The 23,575-nt window shown below is 35.4% G+C and overlaps 1 protein-coding gene across 1 annotated transcript; it reads left to right on the top strand.

Moving 5' to 3' along the window:
- The first annotated feature begins 7,750 nt into the window (after positions 1–7,750).
- On the top strand, positions 7,751–23,126 carry LOC148654801 (protein mono-ADP-ribosyltransferase PARP12). The gene is made up of 12 exons (XM_088644764.1): positions 7,751–8,204; positions 10,023–10,158; positions 11,602–11,863; positions 12,575–12,625; positions 14,447–14,573; positions 15,229–15,394; positions 15,916–16,036; positions 16,574–16,670; positions 18,382–18,472; positions 19,211–19,341; positions 20,308–20,459; positions 21,007–23,126. The coding sequence occupies exons 1-12, from the start codon at positions 7,918–7,920 to the stop codon at positions 21,588–21,590; spliced, it is 2,205 nt and encodes a 734-aa protein (XP_088500890.1). The 5' UTR covers positions 7,751–7,917; the 3' UTR covers positions 21,591–23,126.
- The last annotated feature ends 449 nt before the right edge of the window (positions 23,127–23,575 follow it).

The following is a 23,575-nucleotide window of genomic DNA, read 5'->3' as shown; positions in this document are numbered from 1 at the left end:
CTCCTTCTCTGGAGCTTCTGAAACATGAGAGGGTGGCATTCACCTGAAGGTTTAACACGCAGCTATCTCAGAGTGCCATGAAAAGGTGGACAGACATAGAGCCATCAAGGTACTGTAACAATATCTGCCACACTATGCAGAGACTTGTCTTAGGCTTGCAGCATATCGAGGCAATTCTGCCATGGGACATTAGTGGCTCTTTGGGGTAATGTTGAGGACACTCTTTGTGCCCCAGCAGTCTGTGGTTTTCATGTTTTTGTCCTTAAAGACCTGTATTGTTCTTCTCTTACTTCTATTCAATGAACAAAGGAATTCCATGCACTTTTAATCAATTTTTCATTCAGCTTTCCTTTACCCTCATCCAGACTTCTCAGACTCTACAAGAGTCAAATTCTTTGATTCTCTTGAAATCCAAACTTAAATCTTTCCCTTTTACCAAAGATCTACATCTGTTTGCCCTACATTCCATCCATATAAGCCTGTATGATCTTGCTTTTTTTTCCTTTACATTTTATTGTACATTTTGTATCACTATGATACATTCTTTATCACTATGAACAACATCCTTGAGTCTGGAAAAGTGCTTTATAAATAAAAGTTATTATTATTCAGACTTTGTTTCCAAGCTGGTGTCTAATTAATACCTTAGATACTAGTGATGCTGGAAACCTTCCAGCTTTTCTTGTTTGAGTCTTAGGAGTGTGAGGTCTGCACTTGCTGTGTCTAGTAAATATTCAGTACTTCATGGCTATTTTTAGGATCTTGGATCAACTTTTCATGGTTCCTGTTTGAAGTTGTTCAGTCACTAAATGTGTTGTGTCGTTATTGCCATCATGACCTATGATCAGTCAGGCTTTAGATTTTTGCATGTCTTGCAGGCATATGTCCAGCAGCCATATCACCCTTCAACTCACAACTGACAACCCACAGAAGCCTGGCAAGTACCTGGATGGAAGACCTTTTGGGAAAACTAAGGCTGCTGCTGGAAGAGGTATTAGAGAAGCCAGCAAGGGGAGAGTATCCCTGCAGTCTGTGTGGGTCCTAATGCCCCAGTATAGTGATGGGGACACTATACTGTAAAAAGGCATCATCCTTCAGATGAGATGTAAAATCGAGGTTCTGTCTCTTTGTGGTTATTAAAAAGTGCTTTTTTCAAAAAGAGTAGGGGTGTTACCCTGGCATCCTGGCCAAATTTCCCATTGGCCTTTACCAATCATGGCCTCCTAATATTCTCCACCTATGAATTGGCTTCATCACTCTGTTCTCTTCCCCACTGATAGCTGGTGTGTGGTGAGCATTCTGGTGCACTATGGCTGCCATCACATCATCCAGGTGGGGCCGCACATTGGTGGTGGTGGAGGAGAGAGAAAAGTGCTATATAAGTACAAGGAATTCTTATTATTGCAGGTATGCTTAGCCCTGACTACTTCCACACTTTTTTGCCTGGCAGGGTCTTGGGTTTCCTGTAGCAGTTTTATCAGATTTTTTATACTGAAAGTCAGTAGTAGTCTGCATAGTCATACATTTCTTGACCTGTCTTTACTGTTATCCCTGGCAGCTTGTCATCTTGTCTGTCACAGTGTAGTACAGTACTCGTACTCGTATTGTGAAAAGGTCATGATTTTTACTGCTGCAGCTGGTCCTAATTAACCCCTCAGTATCCAATTTCCCTCACGCACCCCTTCCTTCACTATTTAAACCCTAAGTTCACCTGGTAACATCGCTCGGTATTAGGAATGTATCCGCCACCTGAGCTTGCAACGTCCTCCAACCTTTGGCTACTGAAATACACACCTTTCTAGCGTTGGACCTTTGGATTACTCTTTTGTCTCACCCCTTTTTGGAATTGTTTGCCTCACCGCCTTGTCTAAACAGACTCTGACCTCTAGCCTGGAACTACCAGCTTTCTGCTGCCTCACTCCTCTCAGACTCTTAGCCATCGGACTCTCTCAGCAACCTGCACACGGTTCACAACTACTCATTCGCTTACAATGACTACATTTCACCTGAAAGAAATTTCCATGAAAAGCAAACATTACCTTTATGGGCTGCTTTCCAGTCAGTCTTGAAAAAGCCTGGGCTCAACCCAAGTTGATGAACTTCTGTGTTGCATGTTGAATCATGTGAATAATAATAATAATAATAATAATAATAATAATAATAATAATAATAATAATAATAATAATAATAATAATAATAATTGCTTACATTTATATAGTGCTTTTCTAGACACTCCACTCAAAGCGCTTTACAGGCAATGGGGACTCCCCTCCACCACCACCAATGTGCAGCATCCACCTGGATGATGCGACGGCAGCCATAGTGCGCCAGAATGCTCACCACACATCAGCGATCAGTGGGGAGGAATGTGAAGGTGATATACTGTAAGTGTTGCACAATAAAATTAGTTTTATTGCAACACAGTAATTTTATACAGTTGAAAAGTTCTAGTGTGGCATGGAGACGCAATGCTGCTTCTTCAGCTCTTGACTGTGAAATTTGTATGTCCTCATGACGACTGCATGGAGTTTTTTAATCTTCACTGGGTTCCTCCCACCTTCCAAAGACATGTTTCTATTTTAGTTGGTGTCTCTTCATTGTCCGTGTGTGCTTGTGTGTTCCCTGTGGGTGGTGACTGTCATCCATTAGGCATCCAGAAGATATAGTCCCATCCTGCACCTCATGATTCCAGATTGCTTGATTCAAAACATTTTGCACTATGACCAAGATATAAATGAGTATATATCAAAATACAAGTTTTTAAAGTAAATTTTTATCTTTGAAATAAATAATTTAAGATGTTTATGAATACTACAATGTTTTAAATACTGTGGATGTGTTGGTAACTAAAGTGATTTAAGATGCATTCAGTCTGAAAATGAAACAACTTATCACATCATAGCCTTTTCTTTTCAGTTATAATTTTTTTCTATACTGTCAGTTTATTGTTTCTGAGATTTAATAACCAGTCTGAGAAACTGGGACTGCAGTTCTCCTCTTGACTACTGAAAGTTAGTATTAGGAGCTGCAAAATAAAATCCTGCAACAGGGCATGACTCACCAATAGTCAGGGACTTTTGTCAAGCAAGCAAAATCTTTCTGAAACTCCTTTTGCTTTCATGATGCCATTTTGACTGACATCACTGAAGAAATAAACTTTACTTTCAAGTACCTTTATTATGAACTTTTGGCTTTTTATTTTTTATCGTACTATCTCCATATTTTTTCACAATGTCATTAATGAACAGCATTACAAAATACTGTAATAAACTTAACTGTTTATCAGTTAAAACATAGACACACTGCATTTAACAGGAAGTACAACAGACCCTTAATGAAAAATGCAGAAGCTAGTCAAAATTTGCTTGTGTTGTTTTTTATAGTCTTCAGCCTAAATTTTATGGTTGAGGTAGATGTGAATAATTGCATCCATCCATATCAGTATATTAGGAACGAAACAAATTAAACTGATTTTATCAGTTACATTTACTGTAAATATTTATTAGGCTTGAGCTAAAATACTAGATTTGCCCTTACATACAGTATGTGTCCATGAACCTAAAAAAACACATTTCCACATGAAAAAAAACACACTGAGATTTACAACAAAACCGTTTTCTCATCAAAATAGATTCAATAGTTTTCTGTTATGAATTATGTTATGTTGTGAATGTTGCTTTTTTAAAACTAACTTAATTGAGGAAGACATTTGACTTTAAATAAATTGTGTTTAAAAATAAATAAATAAAAATATATACTTATTGAGATTGGAACTTTTGCTGACCCCACCCAAGCTGCGTGGCAATTAAAATGTTTAAGTACGCTGTGACAAAGGGTTGTTACACACCCTCTGATAGGGTCACTCTTACTTATTTATAACCTAGCTTTTTATCTTTGTCCTTGTTCTAGAAGGTATGGAAAAATATAACGTTTAATGTTTGTACAGTATATCCACTCTCATCATATTTGTAAATATCAATATTTTTATTTTGTGCATTGATTGTTATTTGTGTTACCTGTTGTAAATCCACAGTGTTGTACTTCACTGTTTTGTGTTGATTATAGACTTTGACTGTCACGTTCATTACACCTAGAGTGCGCTCTACGTTCCTTCTGTTTCTAGTTCCCTGTGATTATTCTTGTCTTTCTGGTGTGTCTTGTTGTGTAGCCTATTTATTTCCTGCTTCTGCTCTGCTACTCGCTCAGCATTGTTGTCCTGTTGCCTTGAGACCCGCCTAGCACCAGGTCACTCTTGTCCTTAGCCTGAGGGCATAGGTTTCTACACGGCTTCTACTGAACAGCTGAGCTCGGGCTAACCCCCGTCTCGCCGCTACGCATAGGCTCTCCTGCCATTCGACGGTTCGTCCGGTCGGACTTTCGTGACATTGACTCAGCACTGGTTTAAATTGAGGCTTATTGTACTTGTCCATGAAGAGTAGCTGGGGTGGAGCTTAGGGTGTTTAAATTGGCACTCATAATCAGTCTGGTCTTTGTCTTAGTGTTTGAGTTCTGTTCTGGTATCTGAGCTTTATCATAGTTGGATATATATTAGGCTTTGCACCTATTAAAACTGTTACAATAAAACCAAAACCAACCAAAGTTGTTATTCAAATTAATATTCAGGGTAGTTTTTTTTTTTTTGGTTTGGGGTTTGGGGTTTGGGGAGGGCGGGGGCGGTTGACAATATTTTTCACTCTTGTCAATGTCCCCTTCGTGTAAAATATGTTCAGGGGGAGGTAAAATTCCTAATCTCACCTACTGTACTTCTGCTCCCCTATGCATACAGTGGTGTGAAAAAGTGTTTGCCCCCTTCCTGATTTCTTATTTTTTTGCATGTTTGTCACACTGAAATGTTTCAGATCATCAAATTGAAATATTAGACAAAGATAACACAAGTAAACACAAAATGTAGTTTTTAAATGAAGGTTTTTATTTTTAAGTGGCAAAAAAATCCAAACCTACATGGCCCTGTGTGAAAAAGTGATTGCCCCCCCTGTTAAAACATAAATCAACTGTGGTTTATCACATCTTTGGAAAGCTGAGTTCAATTTCTCTAGCCACACCCAGGCCTGATTACTGCCACACCTGTTCTCAATCAAGAAATCACTTAAATAGGACCTGCCTGACAAAGTGAAGTAGACCAAAAGATCCTCAAAAGCTAGACATCATGCTGCGATCCAAAGAAATTCAGGAACAAATGAGAAACAGAGTAATTGGGATTTATCAGTCTGGAAAAGGTTATAAAGCCATTTCTAAAGCTTGGGGACTCCAGCGAACCACAGTGAGAGCCATTATCCACAAATGGCGAAAACATGGAACAGTGGTGAACCTTCCCAGGAGTGGCCAGCTGACCAAAATTACCCCAAGAGCGCAGCGAAGACTCATCCAAGAGGTCACAAAAAACCCTACAACAACATCCAAAGAACTGCAGGCTTCACTTGCCTCAGTTAAGGTCAGTGTTCATGACTCCACCTTAAGAAAGAGACTGGGCAAAAATGGCGTGCATGGCAGAGTTCCAAGACCAAAACCACTGCTGAGCAAAAAGAACATAAAGGCTCGTCTCAGTTTTGCCAGAAAACATCTTGATGATCCCCAAGACTTTTGGGAAAATACTCTGTGGACTGACGAGACAAAAGTTGAAATTTTTGGAAGGTGTGTGTCCCATTACATCTGGCGTAAAAGTAACACAGCATTTCAGAAAAGGAACATCATACCAACAGTAAAATATGGTGGTGGTAGTGTGACGGTCTGGGGCTGTTTTGCTGCTTCAGGACCTGGAAGACTTGCTGTGGTAAATGGAACCATGAATTCTGCTGTCTACCAAAAAATCTTGAGGGAGAATGTCCGGCCATCTGTTCGTGACCTCAAGCTGAAGTGCACTTGGGATCTGCATCAGGACAATGATCCAAAACACACCAGCAAGTCCACCTCTGAATGGCTTAAGAAAAACAAAATGAAGACTTTGGAGTGGCCTAGTCAAAGTCCTGACCTGAATCCGATTGAGATGTTGTGGCATGACCTTAAAAAAGCGGTTAAGGCTTGAAAACCCTCCAATGTGGCTGAATTACAACAATTCTGCAAAGATGAGTGGGCCAAAATTCCTCCACAGCCCTGTAAAAGACTCATTGCCAGTTATCGCAAACGCTTGATTGCAGTTGTTGCTGCTAAGGGTGGCCCAACCAGTTATTAGGTTTAGGGGGCAATCACTTTTTCACACAGGGCCATGTAGGTATGGATTTTTTTTCCCTTAATAATAAAAACCTTCATTTAAAAACTGCATTTTGTGTTTACTTGTGTTATCTTTGTCTAATATTTCAATTTGTTTGATGATCTGAAACATTTCAGTGTGACAAACACGCAAAAAAATAAGAAATCAGGAAGGGGGCAAACACTTTTTCACACCACTGTATATACTATATCTCTACTGTATCTTGCCTGCTGAACAACCTCTTTGCATTTCTTTCATACACCCCATCTTCAACCCTCCACATGAAGAGGAAGCAACCCTGTCAGCCTCCTTCTCACAGGCAGGCTGCTCTTTCCTCAGCCAGGTCAGTTATGCCAAATAAACTTTCAAACATTTTGTCTCCATGTCACACTAGTTGGGATTTGGCTGAACTATTGAATTTAACTAGAGGAGGAGGAGGCGGAAATTGATCATCTTTCTGGGGGAAGTGAGTTCAAGAGATCTGACCCGTTTGTTTTGCGAAAGGGTCCACCCATAAAGACTTGGCATGAGGGAGTCACATCTCCTGCACACTCACTGATATTGGCCCTGTTGTGTATGCTCTGGGCCTGGTATGTCATGTGATTTATTAGTGTGTTAAGTACTTCAGTAGAAAAGAAAAAATCCCCCAGAATGTTAAAAAATAATAACGGCAGCTTGTACGGAGGCGAGGAAGGTAAAAATAGAAATAGACTCCTTCATTTAACTGCAAAGTTCACATCAGCTAGCCTTTTCTCTGGTGAGTCAGACAACATGAAGCTTCAAGTCCTAATGAATGAAGACCATAGTTCTGACATCCAGAAAGTAAGGAGCAACTAGGAAAGCTTCAAACACTCCGGGGGACTATGAAACAGACTCTCTCTGTAGGCATCTTTTCTTCCATTCTTTTTCTAAAATCAGTTTTCCTCTCCTGCAGAGACAGACAAGGTGGACATTCTGATTGTGAAAAACACAAATATATCGCTCAGCTGCAATTACCTGTCAGTTGAACGTGTTTAAGGAATGTGAGTGAAAACAATTCTTAATGAAATACAAATAAAAATCAAATAAAATCAGAGTGTAATTTGTAGTCTAAATTTGTAGACTGTAGTGTTCAAAGCTTAAAAAACCTGCAAACCTTTTAACGTGGTACATTATTAATAAGAGGAGTTTTGTACTCCTTATACTGTACAAATTTAAGTTAAAAAATATTAACTGTCACTGAACTCCCCCCCCCCCTTCCCCCAATGTAGGTACATTTATGGAATTATTTTAAAATTATTACTCTAAATTAATGACAAAGTCAATACGAAACAAATTTTCATTTTATTACAAATTGAAAGAAAAGGGTAAAACGTTTCAAAACGATTTTTTTTAGTCCTGATTCCAGTCGTTCCTGCCCAAAGAAAATGTGTCATAAAAATGTTTGAACGTTTTGATGCAATTTATGCAGTTAAAAATACAAATAAGTACAGTATGCTCATGTGACAGTGCCTGCACTGAATCTGCTTTGCTGCCTCTAGCATTTCCGCAAAGTCGTTAAGTTTCGGTTTCGTTTCATGAGCAGAACGTCTTGTTTACAGTGTAGACCTACCATATTTGCTAAGGTTAACCCCGTGGACAGAATTAACATACTGATTAGGGAACGAAGTGTATCAACGAGAAGGCAGAATATCCTTCTGCTCTTTTACTCTACTTTTTGACAGCGTGAAATGGCTGCTTCTACAATAACAAAAATCCTTTGCTCCAATAATGGGGCTATGGATTACAACGAGCTGGTTTTCAATATCGGGTCTGGGTTTTCATCTTCAGATACGGTCTTGCAAAAAACACTGGAAAATAATCCAAATTTTTTAATTGTAACTTCAGATGGAAAAAGGAAAATCATCGCTAAAACAAAAGTCAGGCTCTGCCGAGCCAGGATATGTGATCAGGACTGCAACAATTTACATCTGTGCAAATTTTTTCTATATGGAGACTGCAAATATAACAAGGGAAGGTAAGATTTCTTCGTATTTGTTTTCTAACATTGAAGGCTACTGTTATCCCCCTTATTAAACAGGTAATCACACCTGCTTTTCCATACAGCCTTTATAAGGCCTCTAATTGTGTTGCAGCCTTCTTTCCTACTGTGTGTTGATATTAACTCAGATATCATACACAGAGTTGGCATTTAAGCACCTGAAATTTCTCTAAGCATCATTTTTGGCTTTTAGGTTTATGACATTTAGCTATGTATTATTAGCTAGGCATATATGTTATATATGCCTGGATTATATTTAAGTAAATTCACATAACAATATACATTTTTCTACCATTATTCTTTGTCTTATTATTGTATACAGCAAGAGCAAGATGTGAGCAAGATAATGCTTTATTGCTATCATAGACATCGCTTCATTACTTTTTTCCTTCTAGTATAAGCGTAGAAAAGTGTTCTGATTAGGTTTAGATTGAGAATTGCTGGCAAGTACTCGCTGAGTTTTATTGCTGTTGAAATACACTGACAGGTGTCATACCCTTTTCATACAGATTCATTCGTGCTTTTTTCTTTAATGTGAGTACTTTAGACAACAATGGTTCACATTAGAGAGATCCTTTCAGTGGCAATGTAAACTAAATTGTTAATAAGATTTCAGTTCATATTAAATTACCATTAATCCAATTGCCTGTGGTATACTACAAACCTGGTATTTGATGTTATGTTGTCACTGGGTGAAGAAAGTAAACATAAACACTATTACAACACTGAGTTTCAAATTTAGGATTGGTGGGTAAGTCTGAAAGTTTTGATTTAATAAAGCCTTAATTTGATTATGAATTAATATAGAGAAAATGTCACTATGAGTCACAGTTTAGTGCCTTTTATGTTGAGCAAGTGTGATTCAACAGTTTGAATGTGTTTAATATTATTACATTCAATTCTCATTGAGTGTTGATTTGGCTTCATTAGTGTTTTCCTTCCAAGAGATGTTGTTCATGTTTAAGGTGGCAGTACATTCCAAAGTCCCAGGAAAATATTGGTGTGATGTAAGAATGTGTTGTAACAGAAGTTTTCCTAAAAGAAACCCATTTTAGGGGGGCTGGGTCTTTCTTTAACCCCTATAACATGTTTTAATTACTTTTTAGGGCTAAGATTTGTAATGTTTTACTGCTGGAACTGTTTCTTTTGTATTCATCTTAAGGCAGTGACAGCCCAGCCCTGTTCCTGGAGGGCCAACTTTCCTACATTTTGTAGGCCCAGCTGGAAGAAATAAGTCATTTATTTTCAAAGGCTTGTATACATATCCTGTGGTTTTGTTAACACTAAATAAAGCATATACAGTACGATAGTTGCCTACGCAAGTCAGATTTGTCCAGAAATCATTGGGAATACCAGCGATAATAATAATAATTGCTTACTGTACACTTATATCGCGCTTTTCTGGACAATCCACTTAAAGTGCTTTACAGGTAATAGGGACTCCCCTCAAACACCACCGATGTGCAGCATCCACCTGGATTTCTGTCCTCTTTAACTGTTTTATATCACTGAATTCTGTGAGCATATTACATCTTTATGTATGTACTGTAGATGCCGTATTCTTTTTAAAAAGTAGTCTTTTTAATCCTCTTTCCATATGAAAATTATGTATTTAAATCCAAACCACTGTTACTTTATGTCTACATTATATCTTATTGAACAGAGAGATCTGGTATGGTAAAAATGTATATTAATATTCTTGGTGGCTCCATAGATGTCTTTGTAGATGGAAAGGTGAATACAATTCTAAATATATTTTTATATATTTTCTTACCTCAACTGTTATGACTACAGGAGAAAGTGCCGTTTCAGTCATGACATGAACTCTGAACAAAATGCCAAAGTTTTGAAACAAAATGACCTGCATGAGCTAGACAGGAGAGAACTGTGCCAACTTCTGCTTCAAAATGATAATTCTCTTCTGCCTCCGGTAAAGTATTTTTCTTCTAATACTGTAAATAAATTCTGACAAAATCACTTGTTTTTACTTGATTAATAGATTAAAGCTTCCTAGAAGCCAGTGCTTCCTTAATATGTATGATGATCTAAATCAGGAGAACGCAATACAAACCACAGGAAATGAATTGACAAACTTTTTTATTACATGCGATATTTTGTAAAACATCTGCTGATCACTTGAGTTGACAGTATGATTTATTTTTTAACCTGTTTATTTTACAGTGTCATGTCAAGGTGATCACAATTGTGTAGTGCTTTATAAATCATCGTATTGTAAAATCACTTGGTGAAAGCATGACATAGAAGAAATGTAAAAAACAAAATCACTAGAGGCTAAGCCTATTTCAGGGTTCAAAGCACTGTTTTACAAATATATAAATTTACATTTTCTAGAAAGAAGTTGACAGTAAAGGTACCATACAAAACATAAGAAAAATAAGCATGATTTACAATGAAACTAATACTTGTTCAGGGGAGAATTTTATACAATTTATAAATGTTAATATGCACCAGTAATCTGGAGCTGATAGATATTTGCACTTTCTGAAAGGACCAAATATATGTTAGAACATGACCTTAACAAGACCTTCCATTCAGCGATGAAGCATACATTAAAAAAAGAAAATCTCTTTATTATTACAGTCTAATTCTGTGTACACATCCATACTCTTGCTATGCTGTTGTCAGTTTTTGTTCTTTATTGAGAATGCATGTTTTTCTAAATGGCTATATAAATTAGATTGGTTTCATTTGCACGGTTTCACAGGGTCACAAGCTGTAATGCATTTGGTCCATTCAGGAATGTAGCCTCTGAAAATGGCAGGCACAGATTTATATGGAATGAATATTTGGAAAGTGGCTAAAATAAATTAAATCATTTTGTAATCCAGACAAGTAATTGTATTTAGTATTAGAAATTACCATTAGGTATTTTATCATACTAAATATCATAATAGCATAGGTTTATATCACCCATGATAAAGATATCATTTTGAGATTAAGTATTACAATGATTTTAAGAAAGGAAGAAACATGTTAACATGATGTGAGGAACCAATTTTTTTGGTTCTGATTTTAACAAAGAGGTAAAATTACCTTCTCAAAGGGACTGTTCCCAAATTAATAAAATGAAAACACATGTAGGTTTCCTGGTAGACTGCACCCCATTAGTATAGACAGAATAACACATTATAATATGTACTGTGTATCTTTTCACCCTATTAGAGCTTCCTTGAGTTATATTATCATGATTTTAATTACGTCTTACTGATTCTTAAAGCTTGCCAGTGAATGGTGGAGCCACAGAGCGTTAATAGAGTTAGAAAAATAGAGAAACATAAAATAGTCCCTTGTGGAGTGGTTCTTCTGTATAAATAATTTGATTATAGTAACAACACGGATGTTTATTTTTCAGGTGTGCAATTCATACAATAAAGGAAATGGGCCATATGGTAATTGTACTGAACAGGAAAGCTGCACAAGACTTCATGTGTGCGAGAAGTATATCCGAGGAACATGTTTGAATTGTACCAGATTTCACAATTTTGATGTGGCTCACCCACTTAAAACCCTGGAAGAGCGAGGCTTACCCAAAGAGCTGATCAGCTCCGTGTTTTCAGTCTACCAAAACATTCTCAGCATGAAGTATGACAACAACAGCAAGATGTCTGAAAAAGGTCCAGAGTGAATCTACTGTATATTTTAATTCTGTTAGAAAACATGTCCTGAGTAATACTGGTATTTAACGCTGACATAGTGAAAAATAACTCATTCTCTGAAGGCTACCTTTTTTTATTCCTGAAACAGTTCTCTAATAGTCTTGAATGAGAGATATACAGTACTTGCATAGTTGCATTGATGTTACGTTAGTTTCTGTATTTAGTCATTCTGTGGTATACATACTGTAGTGTTTAAATTATGGTTCTTTCACTGTATACAAAATTAAAATGTATAAAGTGGCTTTTAGTTCAGTATTTAAATTGAATATTATTATGATTTCTTAATTAACCTATACCTTGTGTACTGTGATTAAATCTATATGCAGGGTTTAACATATCCTAGGATGCTCAGGAAACCCTAGATTACCTGTATTGAAGTACTGATTTGAGTATCACAGATTGGAAGAAAAGAATGAAAGGGGGAAATGCTTCTTTGAAGTAATTCACCATATATTGTAAATTTTAATTTTAGTTTAATGTTATAAAACATGTGCTTAAAGAAAAATGTAAAATAGTTTGAATATCTCAGTGCTCTAATTAAAAATGCATTTAATTATGCTGTAGTTTGCCAATGCTTATGTCTATCCATACCAACTTATCCACCTACAGTAGTAAGATTGATTTGTAGGTAAAGGAATTTTCATTTCAATTAATTATTTTTTTTCACAGATAAAACAGAGATCTGTATGTACTATGTCTGGAAAGACTGCAAGCATGGAGGTAAGCTTCCTTCCAGAACATATGTATATCGATCTTTTTCACTTTTCTTTCTAAAAATGAATGCATTACATTAGAATATATATGAGATTCCTAGACCCTTGTCATTGATACACTTTCACATTGATACTCCATCCTGCAATAATTAGGTGTCCTTTGTATAGTCTTCTCCACAGAATACATTCCTCAGGCCATAGACTCTCTTTCTTTTTTTTTGACTGAATTGAAAGGATTGTACATTAGATTAGAAATGACAAGATGGTTGGTAGAAGCTGCTAAGCAATCCCTTGCACCTGCTTCTTGAAAGGAGGAAGCTGTCAGTTTCAACAACATGGGCTTGTTCTGGACTCTAGCAACACTTTGAATAAAACATTGCCATCTGTTAATACCTCCTGCTACCAATTTAAAGTACACATCCCAATAATTTCCACTCGTGTCCACGGCTTCACATTTCATTGAAGATTCTGAAGTCCTTTGAGTTGACTTTGTCAGTGCCTTTGAGGATTTACAATATTTGAGCCTTATCCACTCATACGCACTCAAGACATACTATAGATTCACTTGTTTTATTCTTTTATCAATGTAGGACATTCCTTTAAACGCTGGAATGTATTTAGTCCAGACACATGACAGAGCAACATATGTTTTGTAATGTAGTGAAAGTGAATAAACAATATGTCGACATAAATACTATTCAATTATCTACATTAAATATAATCTTCCATATGTTTGCCATTCTTGAACATTGACCTAATCTGTTTTGAAATGTCTTTTTAATCTCTGTGGGTTTTGCCTATCCTTGTATTTTGGTATGACCTGTGAACTTGGTTGCCCAGAATTCATGCATATAATATCTGCAAGCTGAGGGTAACTGAGGTCTACGTATCCCTAGCAATTGTGAGTTAAGGAAAAACTACATGCAGATTTAATTATACCTCATTAGATGTTACAGGAATTTAAATTTTCTTGCACAGGTTATTGTTGATGATTTTGTTCTACATCTGTCTATTAAAGGTAGGTAGGTACTTTGTTAATCCCATGCAAGAAATTCAAGTGTTACAGCAGCCCGGCACAATCAACACAGTACAGTACAAATGTAGTAATAAAATAAACAAATAAAAAAAATGGAATAATTACAAACAAAGCAGAAAAAGCACACACACACACAAAGTATGAATGTACAGAACACAAGGAAGATGTAATACACAATATAGATTTTGCACACTCCCAAGCATATTGCACAGAGTAGGTAACTATTGCAACTATTGCACAGTTGTGAATAATTAATAAATTGCCCATTCCACTTCCACGTATTGCACTTCTATAAATCAGAAATAGACACAACACCAGTCAAACAGAGCACCAGTTGTTACTGAGGAATCAGGTTTCAGGTGTACAGGTATGGTGTCACAACAGGTCAGTGTTGCCCCTGCCCAGACATATTGTGGTTGGGTTGTAAATATAATAACAGGTTAAAGATTAAAGCTTATATAGGAGTATCGGCTTTTCTAAATGATTCTGTTGTTATTTTGTTTCAGTAATAGTTTCCTGCATTGAAAATAAATCATTTCCAATTATGAATACTTTATTTCTTTCCCAGTAGTGGCCATTCTTATTGACTTTTATTATTTATAGTGTAATTAATGTTAGGTTTAGGTTACTTGAGTACAGTGTTGTTTGAACTGGAAAAGTGTTCCTGATATTTCTAACAAATCTTATTAGGAAAACACTACATTTATTAACAGATATTTTATTTTCTTCTCATAGCAGAAGCTACAGTAGAACATTAAGCACAATTACTCATTTTCTATTTAATCTTTGTAGACAAGTGTAACAGAGTCCATTTCAATATGCCCTATAAGTGGGAAGTTTGGGATGGTGTGGGCTGGTCCCATCTTTCTGACAATGAAGGAATTGAAAGGGATTTCTGTGATCCTCTCAAAGTATACAGGTATGCTAAAAATGCAGGTATTGTATAAATAAAAAATATTATTTGGAATAATCATAGATCAAATGATCAAATCTTTATGTTCAAGATACAGTATTTTGTTTTATGTGTTGGTAATACAGTTTATAAATATTCTATCTGACTTACAGTACAGGAAACATTTGAGATGTTTTAGCTGTAGAGCCAAACTCTTCCCCGTAGCTTTCAAAAATATAGTCCTAGATTACAGTATGTGAAAAAAATACATTTCTCTCTCACACCGTATGTCACTTATCTGTTAACAGACTTGTAATGAACTTGGTGATTACATCCAAATGTCAGATTTTGCTGTACAACACAAAGCTTTGAATTTATTTTTAAAAAATTAAGAAAAAGCATTTATATGTTACAAAAACATTTATACAGTACTTTAACACATTATTTTCTGTCACTGACACAAATTACTCCAATATACATGTTTTTCTCTGTTTTGACTTTCATAAAACGTATGTGGTTTGAGAATAACAGGTTGTTATATACAGTATATGGTAACAATTTTATTGAAAAAAAATATTTTCAGGTTCGGGTGTCCAGATTTCCATAACATAATGGATGTAAATGTACATTTATTTTCAACCATGTATTGAGTATGCTGTGTATTTCTTTGCTACAATTTCAGTTCAGGATTGGACCGTGTGTGTTTTGACACAATGACGAAAGGATCAGCTAAAGTGAGGCGTCTTTCCACAGTTTCATCTGTCACTCAGCCCAGCTTTGTCCTTACCACAGAATGGGCCTGGTACTGGGAGGATGAGAGCAGAAACTGGATTCAATACGCATCATCAGTAGGTTTATAACAATGCAGATTGCCCAGAATTATAAGCGCTGTTCTATACATGTAAGCTTATTCCAGGAAAAAGAAAGAAGGAATCTAAAATATAATTTGACCTAAGGTGAAATAAAATAAAATTGATCATATATCCAATATGATATTCATATTTAGTTATTCTAAACTTCTGGTCTTATCATCCCTTGGCTGAGCATTATGGGATTTCAGTGAGAGATGAGCAGGAAAATAAAAAAAATAGCTATTCAGAATGAAGATTAGGAAGCAGATAAAAACTAAATGGCTGCAACAGAAATAAACAAAAATTGGTTCTAAAAAGCATTTATGAAAACATGTAACTAGTTAAAAATGTTGGTTGTTCCTTAATTATGTATTTTATATTTTGTGAACTGGTATTGTATGTTAAATTGTTTAGTTTTTTTCACAATGTTAAACATACATTAAACATTAACAGAAGTATGGCTGCTAGCAAGTCAGTTTCCTGAAAATACAGGTATATATTTTGGTATAAATTGACAGGATGGAATTCATGGTGCCTCATCCATCACAAGTGAAGACCTAGAGAAAAAGTACTTGGAGGATAAAAATGGAGTTGTTGAGTTTACAGCAGGCAGACAGACATATGAACTCAGCTTTCAAGGTAACGAAAAAAATAGCACTGCTGTCATGGTGAATATCTAATACTGGAATGCAATAGTTTTTGCATCTGACTAAAAACAATAAAAATATACCGATACCACCCCTCAGCTTCCCCCAGATTTCAGTGATAGACTTTTTTTTAATCACTCCATTTATTTGCAGATTTCATATTCCATCTCTTTTCTTGTCTCCTGTACCCTTTCTCACATTCTCTTTCTTTTGTTCACCCCGCATTTGCATTTCCCTTTGCATTGCCTGCTCTCCCTCATATTCCCAAACACCTGATGAAGCTCCCACAGCAGAAACATTGTTCATCATTTCTGTCTTTTCAACATGGAATTAATTAATTATTCTGATTGTTCCTTTGATCTTGTAGAGCTCCCTACTCAGACCAGTATTTATGTGTATACTGTATTTACCTGTATACAAACACTCTAGATTCCCTTCTGTAACGTGATATAGGGACTACTATCCTCTCAGTTATATTTATATATTTACATAAAGTTATATTTTCATTATCATCATTCTTATTCTGCAGACATGATTCAGACAAATAAACGATATGGAACTAAAAGGCTGGTTCGAAGGCGCCCAGTGTTTGTGTCGCCATCAGATGCACAGCTTATCAGAACAAGGTAAGGAGGAATGGTGAAACTACTGGGCCTTCATTTAATGTTTTATTTGCTTTTAGTTTTCAATATTTAAATTTGACAAGAATGCCCACTAAACACAAACTTGATCTACAGTTTATTGATTACACCAAAAAAGAATGTAAGGTACTAATTAACATGTTAACTTCTATATTGCCCCAAAACACAATTTGAACAGGGTTCTTTTAGATGTAGTATGCAAATGTAGTGGAGTGTTGTGATAGCAGGTGTATTTTAATAGGCAGATCTTGGTGTTATGGGATACACAGCCACAAGATAAAAACAGTGCTCTTTTATGTAAGAGATACATTTTTTAGCTCTAATTAAACGCCTGTAATTCTTCTCTTTAAACAACTGGGCAGCTAAACTTCTTAATAATTAAAAAATCCAGAAAATCCTACGTAAAACCATAAACAATTTCTAAAACATAAAAGAGGCTCTGCTTTTTTGCTAGACAGCATAGGCTGGCCACTTGCTTTTTTCCCTCTCTCCAGCCAATGCACCACATAAAATAGGCTCTGATGTCTCCACTGCCTGGTTTTTTATTGTCACCCAACTAACTAATAGTCTTCCTGCAACTAGATAGGTGATGGAGGTCAGCAGGTCATTTACTACAGCTTCCTAGGGAATATGGTTCAAATGAGAACCCCCATCATGTGTTAACCTGCTGCCCTCTCACATTATGTAGTACTGGGTTACTGTGTAAAGAACTTTTTAATTCAATTTCCCACATTTTTTAATTGTCTCAACAAGATAATGTAATCAAAATTTATTTAGTAGCAAAAGCTAAGCTAAAAGTGCTTGAATGGTCTGATGTTGAATCTAATTGATTACATTTGAGTTCACTCACAAAACTTGATTTAAGACGGCAGTTCTCAGCTTGTGATCCACAGGTCCTCTGAAGTCCATCTCCATCACAAATAGAAGCAACTTAATATGAGAGACAACATTCTGAATCAAATTTCACAAGTCGATACTTACGTGGCACTATACATGTATCACCTAGCCACATTGTTATTTATGATTTAAAACACCTGCAGAGTGTAACTGAAGACTTTCTAAGGAAGCACTTAAACCAGCATTACTTTTGAAACAAATGACATTATTGCAGAAAGCATTGACAACCCAGGGGAGTATTTTGAATGAAAGCAGAGTTTCTTACAAAAAAAAGTACTATACTGTACAAACTGTATCAATGGTTTCTTCATGGTTGCAATTAGAATCACTAAAATAGTAAGGTATGTTCCTTTACCAAATAATGCATCACAATATAACAAAGAGGGGAGTGAGTTTTCATTTTGCCCTTAAAGTAAAGAAATATTCCTTCAACTATAAGAACACAGTCACAGTCACTTAAATTTAAAGTTGACTTCTTCAGTGCTGAAATACTTGGTAGTTACCTGTTTAACAAAGAGAAGGTCCAAAGTGCTGGAACACTAACCTTTGCACAGTAGTACCCACTCACTGATACTCTTTCATGGACACAACAATATGAACTCTTTTCTCAAATTTGAGTGTTCAGCATTACATTTAATAAACACAATTCTTCCTTACTGGTTTTATAAAATTGATAATATTTTTTCAGCTTTACAAATCCATCATCTGTATAATTATATATCTAGACCTACTTATAAGAGTGTTTTGTGTAATTAAACATTAATTTCCTTATAACTGTTTTCTGTTTTATACTTTACAGAAAAAAAGGACCTAACAAAGGCATTTCTCATGATTTCAAAGCTGTCCCTTCTTACTGGGATAAATCATCATTGCTTGAAACCGGATACAAGGCACTGTATAATTTTACATCTCTATTGTGTTTATGTTCTGGCTGTTGAGGGACACTCAATATTTTCATCATTGCATGTTTTTTCACTCATTTGAGCTATCATTCCATCAGTCAGAACTTTCCCCATTTTTAATGAATTGCCAGCTTCTGATAAAAGTAAAATTAACATAATGAGACTGATGGCCTTTGTAACTGTTAAGCAAAATGCCTTTGTAGAATAGAATACATAGGGCCTTTGTTTATGAATGTATCTAGAGTTTTACAGTTGAATAACATTGACTTTGATCATGTTATCTTTCAATTAGCAGGTTTTTATAAGGTTTCTCATTGTTTTAATCAATATCTAACATGTTAAAACATTCAAAGGAAGCACTAGTGTGACTAATGGGTTAATAAATAAATCATGCAATTTATACAATACAGTTTAAGTTTAGCTAACAGGTAAAAAGTAGTTTAAGAACATTTGTATTAACTTTGTATTTATTGAATTTGTAGACTGAATATTCACTTTAAGTAATTGCTTAAAATATGAAAATAAGTTACCTTGCTTTACAAAATAAACCGATAAACAAAAGTCTTTTATTTTTAGTTGTTCCTCACCTTTTTCTGCCTCTCAGGAACCTAAAGGGTTAGATTGCAAAGAATTCCATAACATGAAGTGCATCTAATATAATACACAGGCAGTATTTAGTTCCCATATTTTCTTCTCCAAGTCAACATCTTATGTTGTTTTTTCCAGAAAATCCTCCTGCAGAAATCTACAGCTGAGTACCAGAAGATAGAAAACCTTTTTAAAAAGACAATGATTGGATTCACCATTTCCAGACTTGAAAGAATCCAGAACAAATCCTTATGGGAAGTCTTTCAATGGTACATTTCATTACTTAAAGTTTGTATTGTGTCCAATAAGTGAGTAATAAAATGCAGCTGAATACACACGGCTGACTAGACCCTTTGCACAGAACTCTAGTCAGCCATCCACATTAACATCTCCAGTTTTTAATGGTCTTATTTTCTTTGCTAGAGATTTTTGCTTTCATCTAATAGAAATCCACAATTAGATACTGGGTGTGTAATTTGTTTTAGGTAAGTTAGAGACAAAGTTTAGAGACAAAAGTCAAGTCAGTCTGAATTTTTCAAAATGAGCATGATTTGCATTGTAGTACTCACTGATCACTTATATTATCCAACACCTTCTCTTTCACAACTGGAAATTACATTTTCTCCAAGAACACTTGAACATAACACCGAGCCTTAAATTTATGTCTTGAATAGTAAGATAATGTACATTTTACCCATGGTTAAAAAGAACTGTATTTAAGGCTCAAGGTACTTATATGAACCATGCAAAAACACAAGCTATTTGAATAATTATTTTTTAATATAATAACATTTTAATTGGAAGCTTACTATTCTGTCAATCTGTCTTGAGATATAAATATTAAATTATATTAAAAAGTGAGTAACATGCTGCAGTAAGTCTACTTCCTATTGGTTTTGTGTAACTTTAGTTCCTGGAGAAAACAAAATATATGGATTGGGTAGCACAAACTAGTGAGACATCAGTTCAGCACAGTATATATATATATCATTGTGTTTTAATATTTGCTTATTCATACATACCATTACACAAAGTAGTGGTGAAGTAGTAATGTTACTAGAATTTAAATGTGTTGACCTGAAATGCCACCTTATACAACAACTTTCTTGGGAAAGCTGTTAGGGCTGTAAATTAGAACAGAACTATTTTCATAAAACAAGATTTAGATTAAATAAATGTCATTGTTTATCTAGCAAATAGTTTGATTTTCTTAATTATTATTTTTTTTGTTCCAGGCAAAAAGAACAAATGAAAAAAAATAATGCCAGGCAGAACGTCAATGAGAAACTGCTTTTCCACGGTACAGATACAGCATATGTTGATGCTATTTGCCGACAGAATTTTGACTGGAGAATCTGTGGAACACATGGAACAGCCTATGGAAAAGGTAGACTCACTTCTTATATTTTAACTGGTGTTAATCACTTTCAGCTATGTTATCCTTGTGGTGCAGACTTTGACTTTTCCTCACACTTCTCAACCTTAAGTCTAAATGTTAAGAGATTTCCTTCAATTTTTTAATATTAGATCATTTTGTGTAGAAAACATTAAATATCTCTGCATTTTTTTGTTCCAAACACATATTCTCAAGTGTTTTTTTTATCAAGTGTAAAGATATACATACATGTACTGTATATGTCTTGATGAATAAAAGTTGTATATGATGCATAATAGAAATAAGTAGTTTGTCACTGTGCTGGCCTAGAAAGAAGAGTAAAATAGGCAAACGTATTGTCCATACAAATGTCCATAATACCAAAGTAAAATCTGTATAAAACTCACAATTAAAGAGAGATTTTAAAAGAAGTTGAGGTTTTATGTTTATCTGACAAAATCCTATTATTTACTGTATTTGTACTACAATTTGTTATACAAATCTCTCAGTACTCATACTAAAAATGCTTTTTTTTTTTCCTTTACAATTTTCGTTTCAGGGAGCTACTTTGCGAGGGATGCCAAGTATTCTCACAGCTACACTGGCTCTTCTGCAACCAAAACCATGTTTGTTTCCCGGGTTCTAGTTGGCCAGTATGCAAAAGGAAGCTCTAGTTATCTTCGTCCTCCCTCAAAAGATGGTGGAGACACAATTTTCTATGACAGCTGTGTAGATAACATCTCTGATCCCTCCATTTTTGTGGTGTTTGAAAAGCACCAGATCTATCCAGAATATCTTGTAGAATACAGTGAGGACATTGTGCAATCTGACCCACTATATACAATGTATTCCTATCCAAACTCAACTGCAGTGCCTACTCCTCAACCAAAACCAAGACCGGCACCAAGCTCATACAGAAACCAATATGTAAACTCACCTGTACACTATGCAACACAGTCAACTGCAGTGCCTACTCCTCAGCCAAAACCAACACCGGCACCAAGCACATACAGAAACCCTTATACATATGTGTCCACAAGCCCCTCAAGTATATCAGACTCCTCAACAACTACTTCATCAGTCTACAGTTTTTCAACAAACCCACCACGTTCAAAACCTAAAGATACATGCATCATCTCTTAACTTCAAGATTTTCATGTTGAAAAAAAATGTAAAAGAATGAGTTATTAGTCATGGATTAATCTTTATATGCCTTTTAAAGATGTAAATTTCAGGGACATAGTTGTTCTCAAGGGCTCCAGCATGCTCCCAACAATCACCAGGGTGCCTTATTGTATTGTCATGTGATTCTTATTTTGTTCTAAATCATTTAGTTTTCACTTTATTCCATTTCATTCATGTATTTATAGTAGCACATATATAAGAAATATGCATATTTTTTTCATGTCTGTATTTGACTTTCAGATACTGTATATTGGCTTAAATTTATGGGTTTGTTTAGACAATCTTGCAGTAATAGCTAACCCCACAAATATGTCAAAGAAAATGCAAGGTAAATGTAAAGATCATAATATTTTAAAAATGAGGAAAATGCAACAGATCAAAATATTTTACTACCATTTTTCTGCAACATATTCTTATAAAAAATATCCCTCCTTGTTTGATGTCAGTCCTGCAAAAGCTGTCTCACAACATTGGTAGTGGCACCATCTGTTGTTGTCTGCATGGTGTACACCATTTCCTAGAGAATGTTTATGCTTGTAATATTTTCTTTTTCACTCTTCTCTCAAGCTCATCTGGATATGACTGGCACTATGCAGAAACAAAATTAATTTAATACTTTAGGTGCTACTTTGGAGAGTGTGGTAATTACCATGGCTCTATGAAAGGAGGTTGATATTTGCAGATTTAAGGTGTGTTGACACTTGCATGCTAAAATTGTTTTGCTTGGATTTGTTCCACAATGCTTCTTTCAGATTTTAGTGAATAAGGGGAGCAGCTCATCTTTCAATGATGTCACTGCAAGGCTATTACAACAAATCACAGGACTTGCTGCTTTAATTAAGTTTGTCACCAAAGGAGCTCTTAGTGACTAATTCCAAGCCTACCCTGATTGTGCTTTCTCAGCTGAGTCTTTTGGAGAATCCCAGTCACAGGCACCTAGACATTTTTGTCTGCAATATTTGTGTTTATATAAATCTATCAATTAAAATAGTCATATATAAGTAATATATTAAATTAGTTTATATAGGATGCAAAGTTGCATGTTGAAAACCTTTGCTGGGATAAAGAAAACTTCAAAAATAACTAATTTAGAGCATAGATTAAGTCCCACAGTGTAGATTCTGCTACTTCAAGCCTGATTTAAGAGGCTGTCGATGAGTTTCTCCTCAGTTTGCCATGCAGCAGTGACTCCTGTGGCTTGGTGGATACCACAGATCTTGTGCTAGAGCTATCAAACCATATGAAATTGCCTCCTATTCTGATTTAGGTTTTATAATTTATACAATGTGATAAACTGTTTTACTTAAGCTGTGCTTAATCAGCAATTGGTTCAGCATTTTTTTTTATCTTAGTAATACTAAAACCTCCTTTTAGTGTTATAATGATGCAAACCGTCTGCAACGCTTTTTTAATTGATATGTAAAAAGTGTTCAGTCATAAGAACTATGAAATTCATGTAATAATAAAAGCAGATGGCTTGCTAATTGCACTAAAGATTTTGACTTTTTTTTTAAAATATCAGCAGAGTAAGAACATGAACTTTGAACATAAAGGTTCTTGCTAAATTTATTCACAGTTGTGGTTGGGCACGAGGCAAATGTCTGACTTACTGATGCATAAAAATGACATTTCTTACACCAGCACTTCTTTACCCAGTTTCCGGCAGTAAACTTAAGTGTGTCACCTTAGTTTTTGTATATTAAGTGGACCGTCAATCTTTCAGGTCCTCCTGAGATTCCAGGTCTTTCACAGTGTTCCTCTCAGGAAAGACTGCACAGTCACTTCTTCCTAGGTTGCTAGTTCACATGTCACTAGATTATCATTGAGTTTTAATTCTCTTAATTATTCAGTAAGCACTGCACATGCTAATCACACATACTAGATCCTTGCATTAACTCATCATTAATCATCCAGGAACTAGACGTATTTGACCCTATTAACTC

The sequence above is a fragment of the Lepisosteus platostomus genome, chromosome 9, assembly GCF_059453375.1.
Source record: "Lepisosteus platostomus isolate fLepPlt1 chromosome 9, fLepPlt1.hap1, whole genome shotgun sequence".
Taxonomy (NCBI): domain Eukaryota; kingdom Metazoa; phylum Chordata; class Actinopteri; order Semionotiformes; family Lepisosteidae; genus Lepisosteus; species Lepisosteus platostomus.
This window is presented reverse-complemented; position numbering and strand designations above follow the sequence as displayed.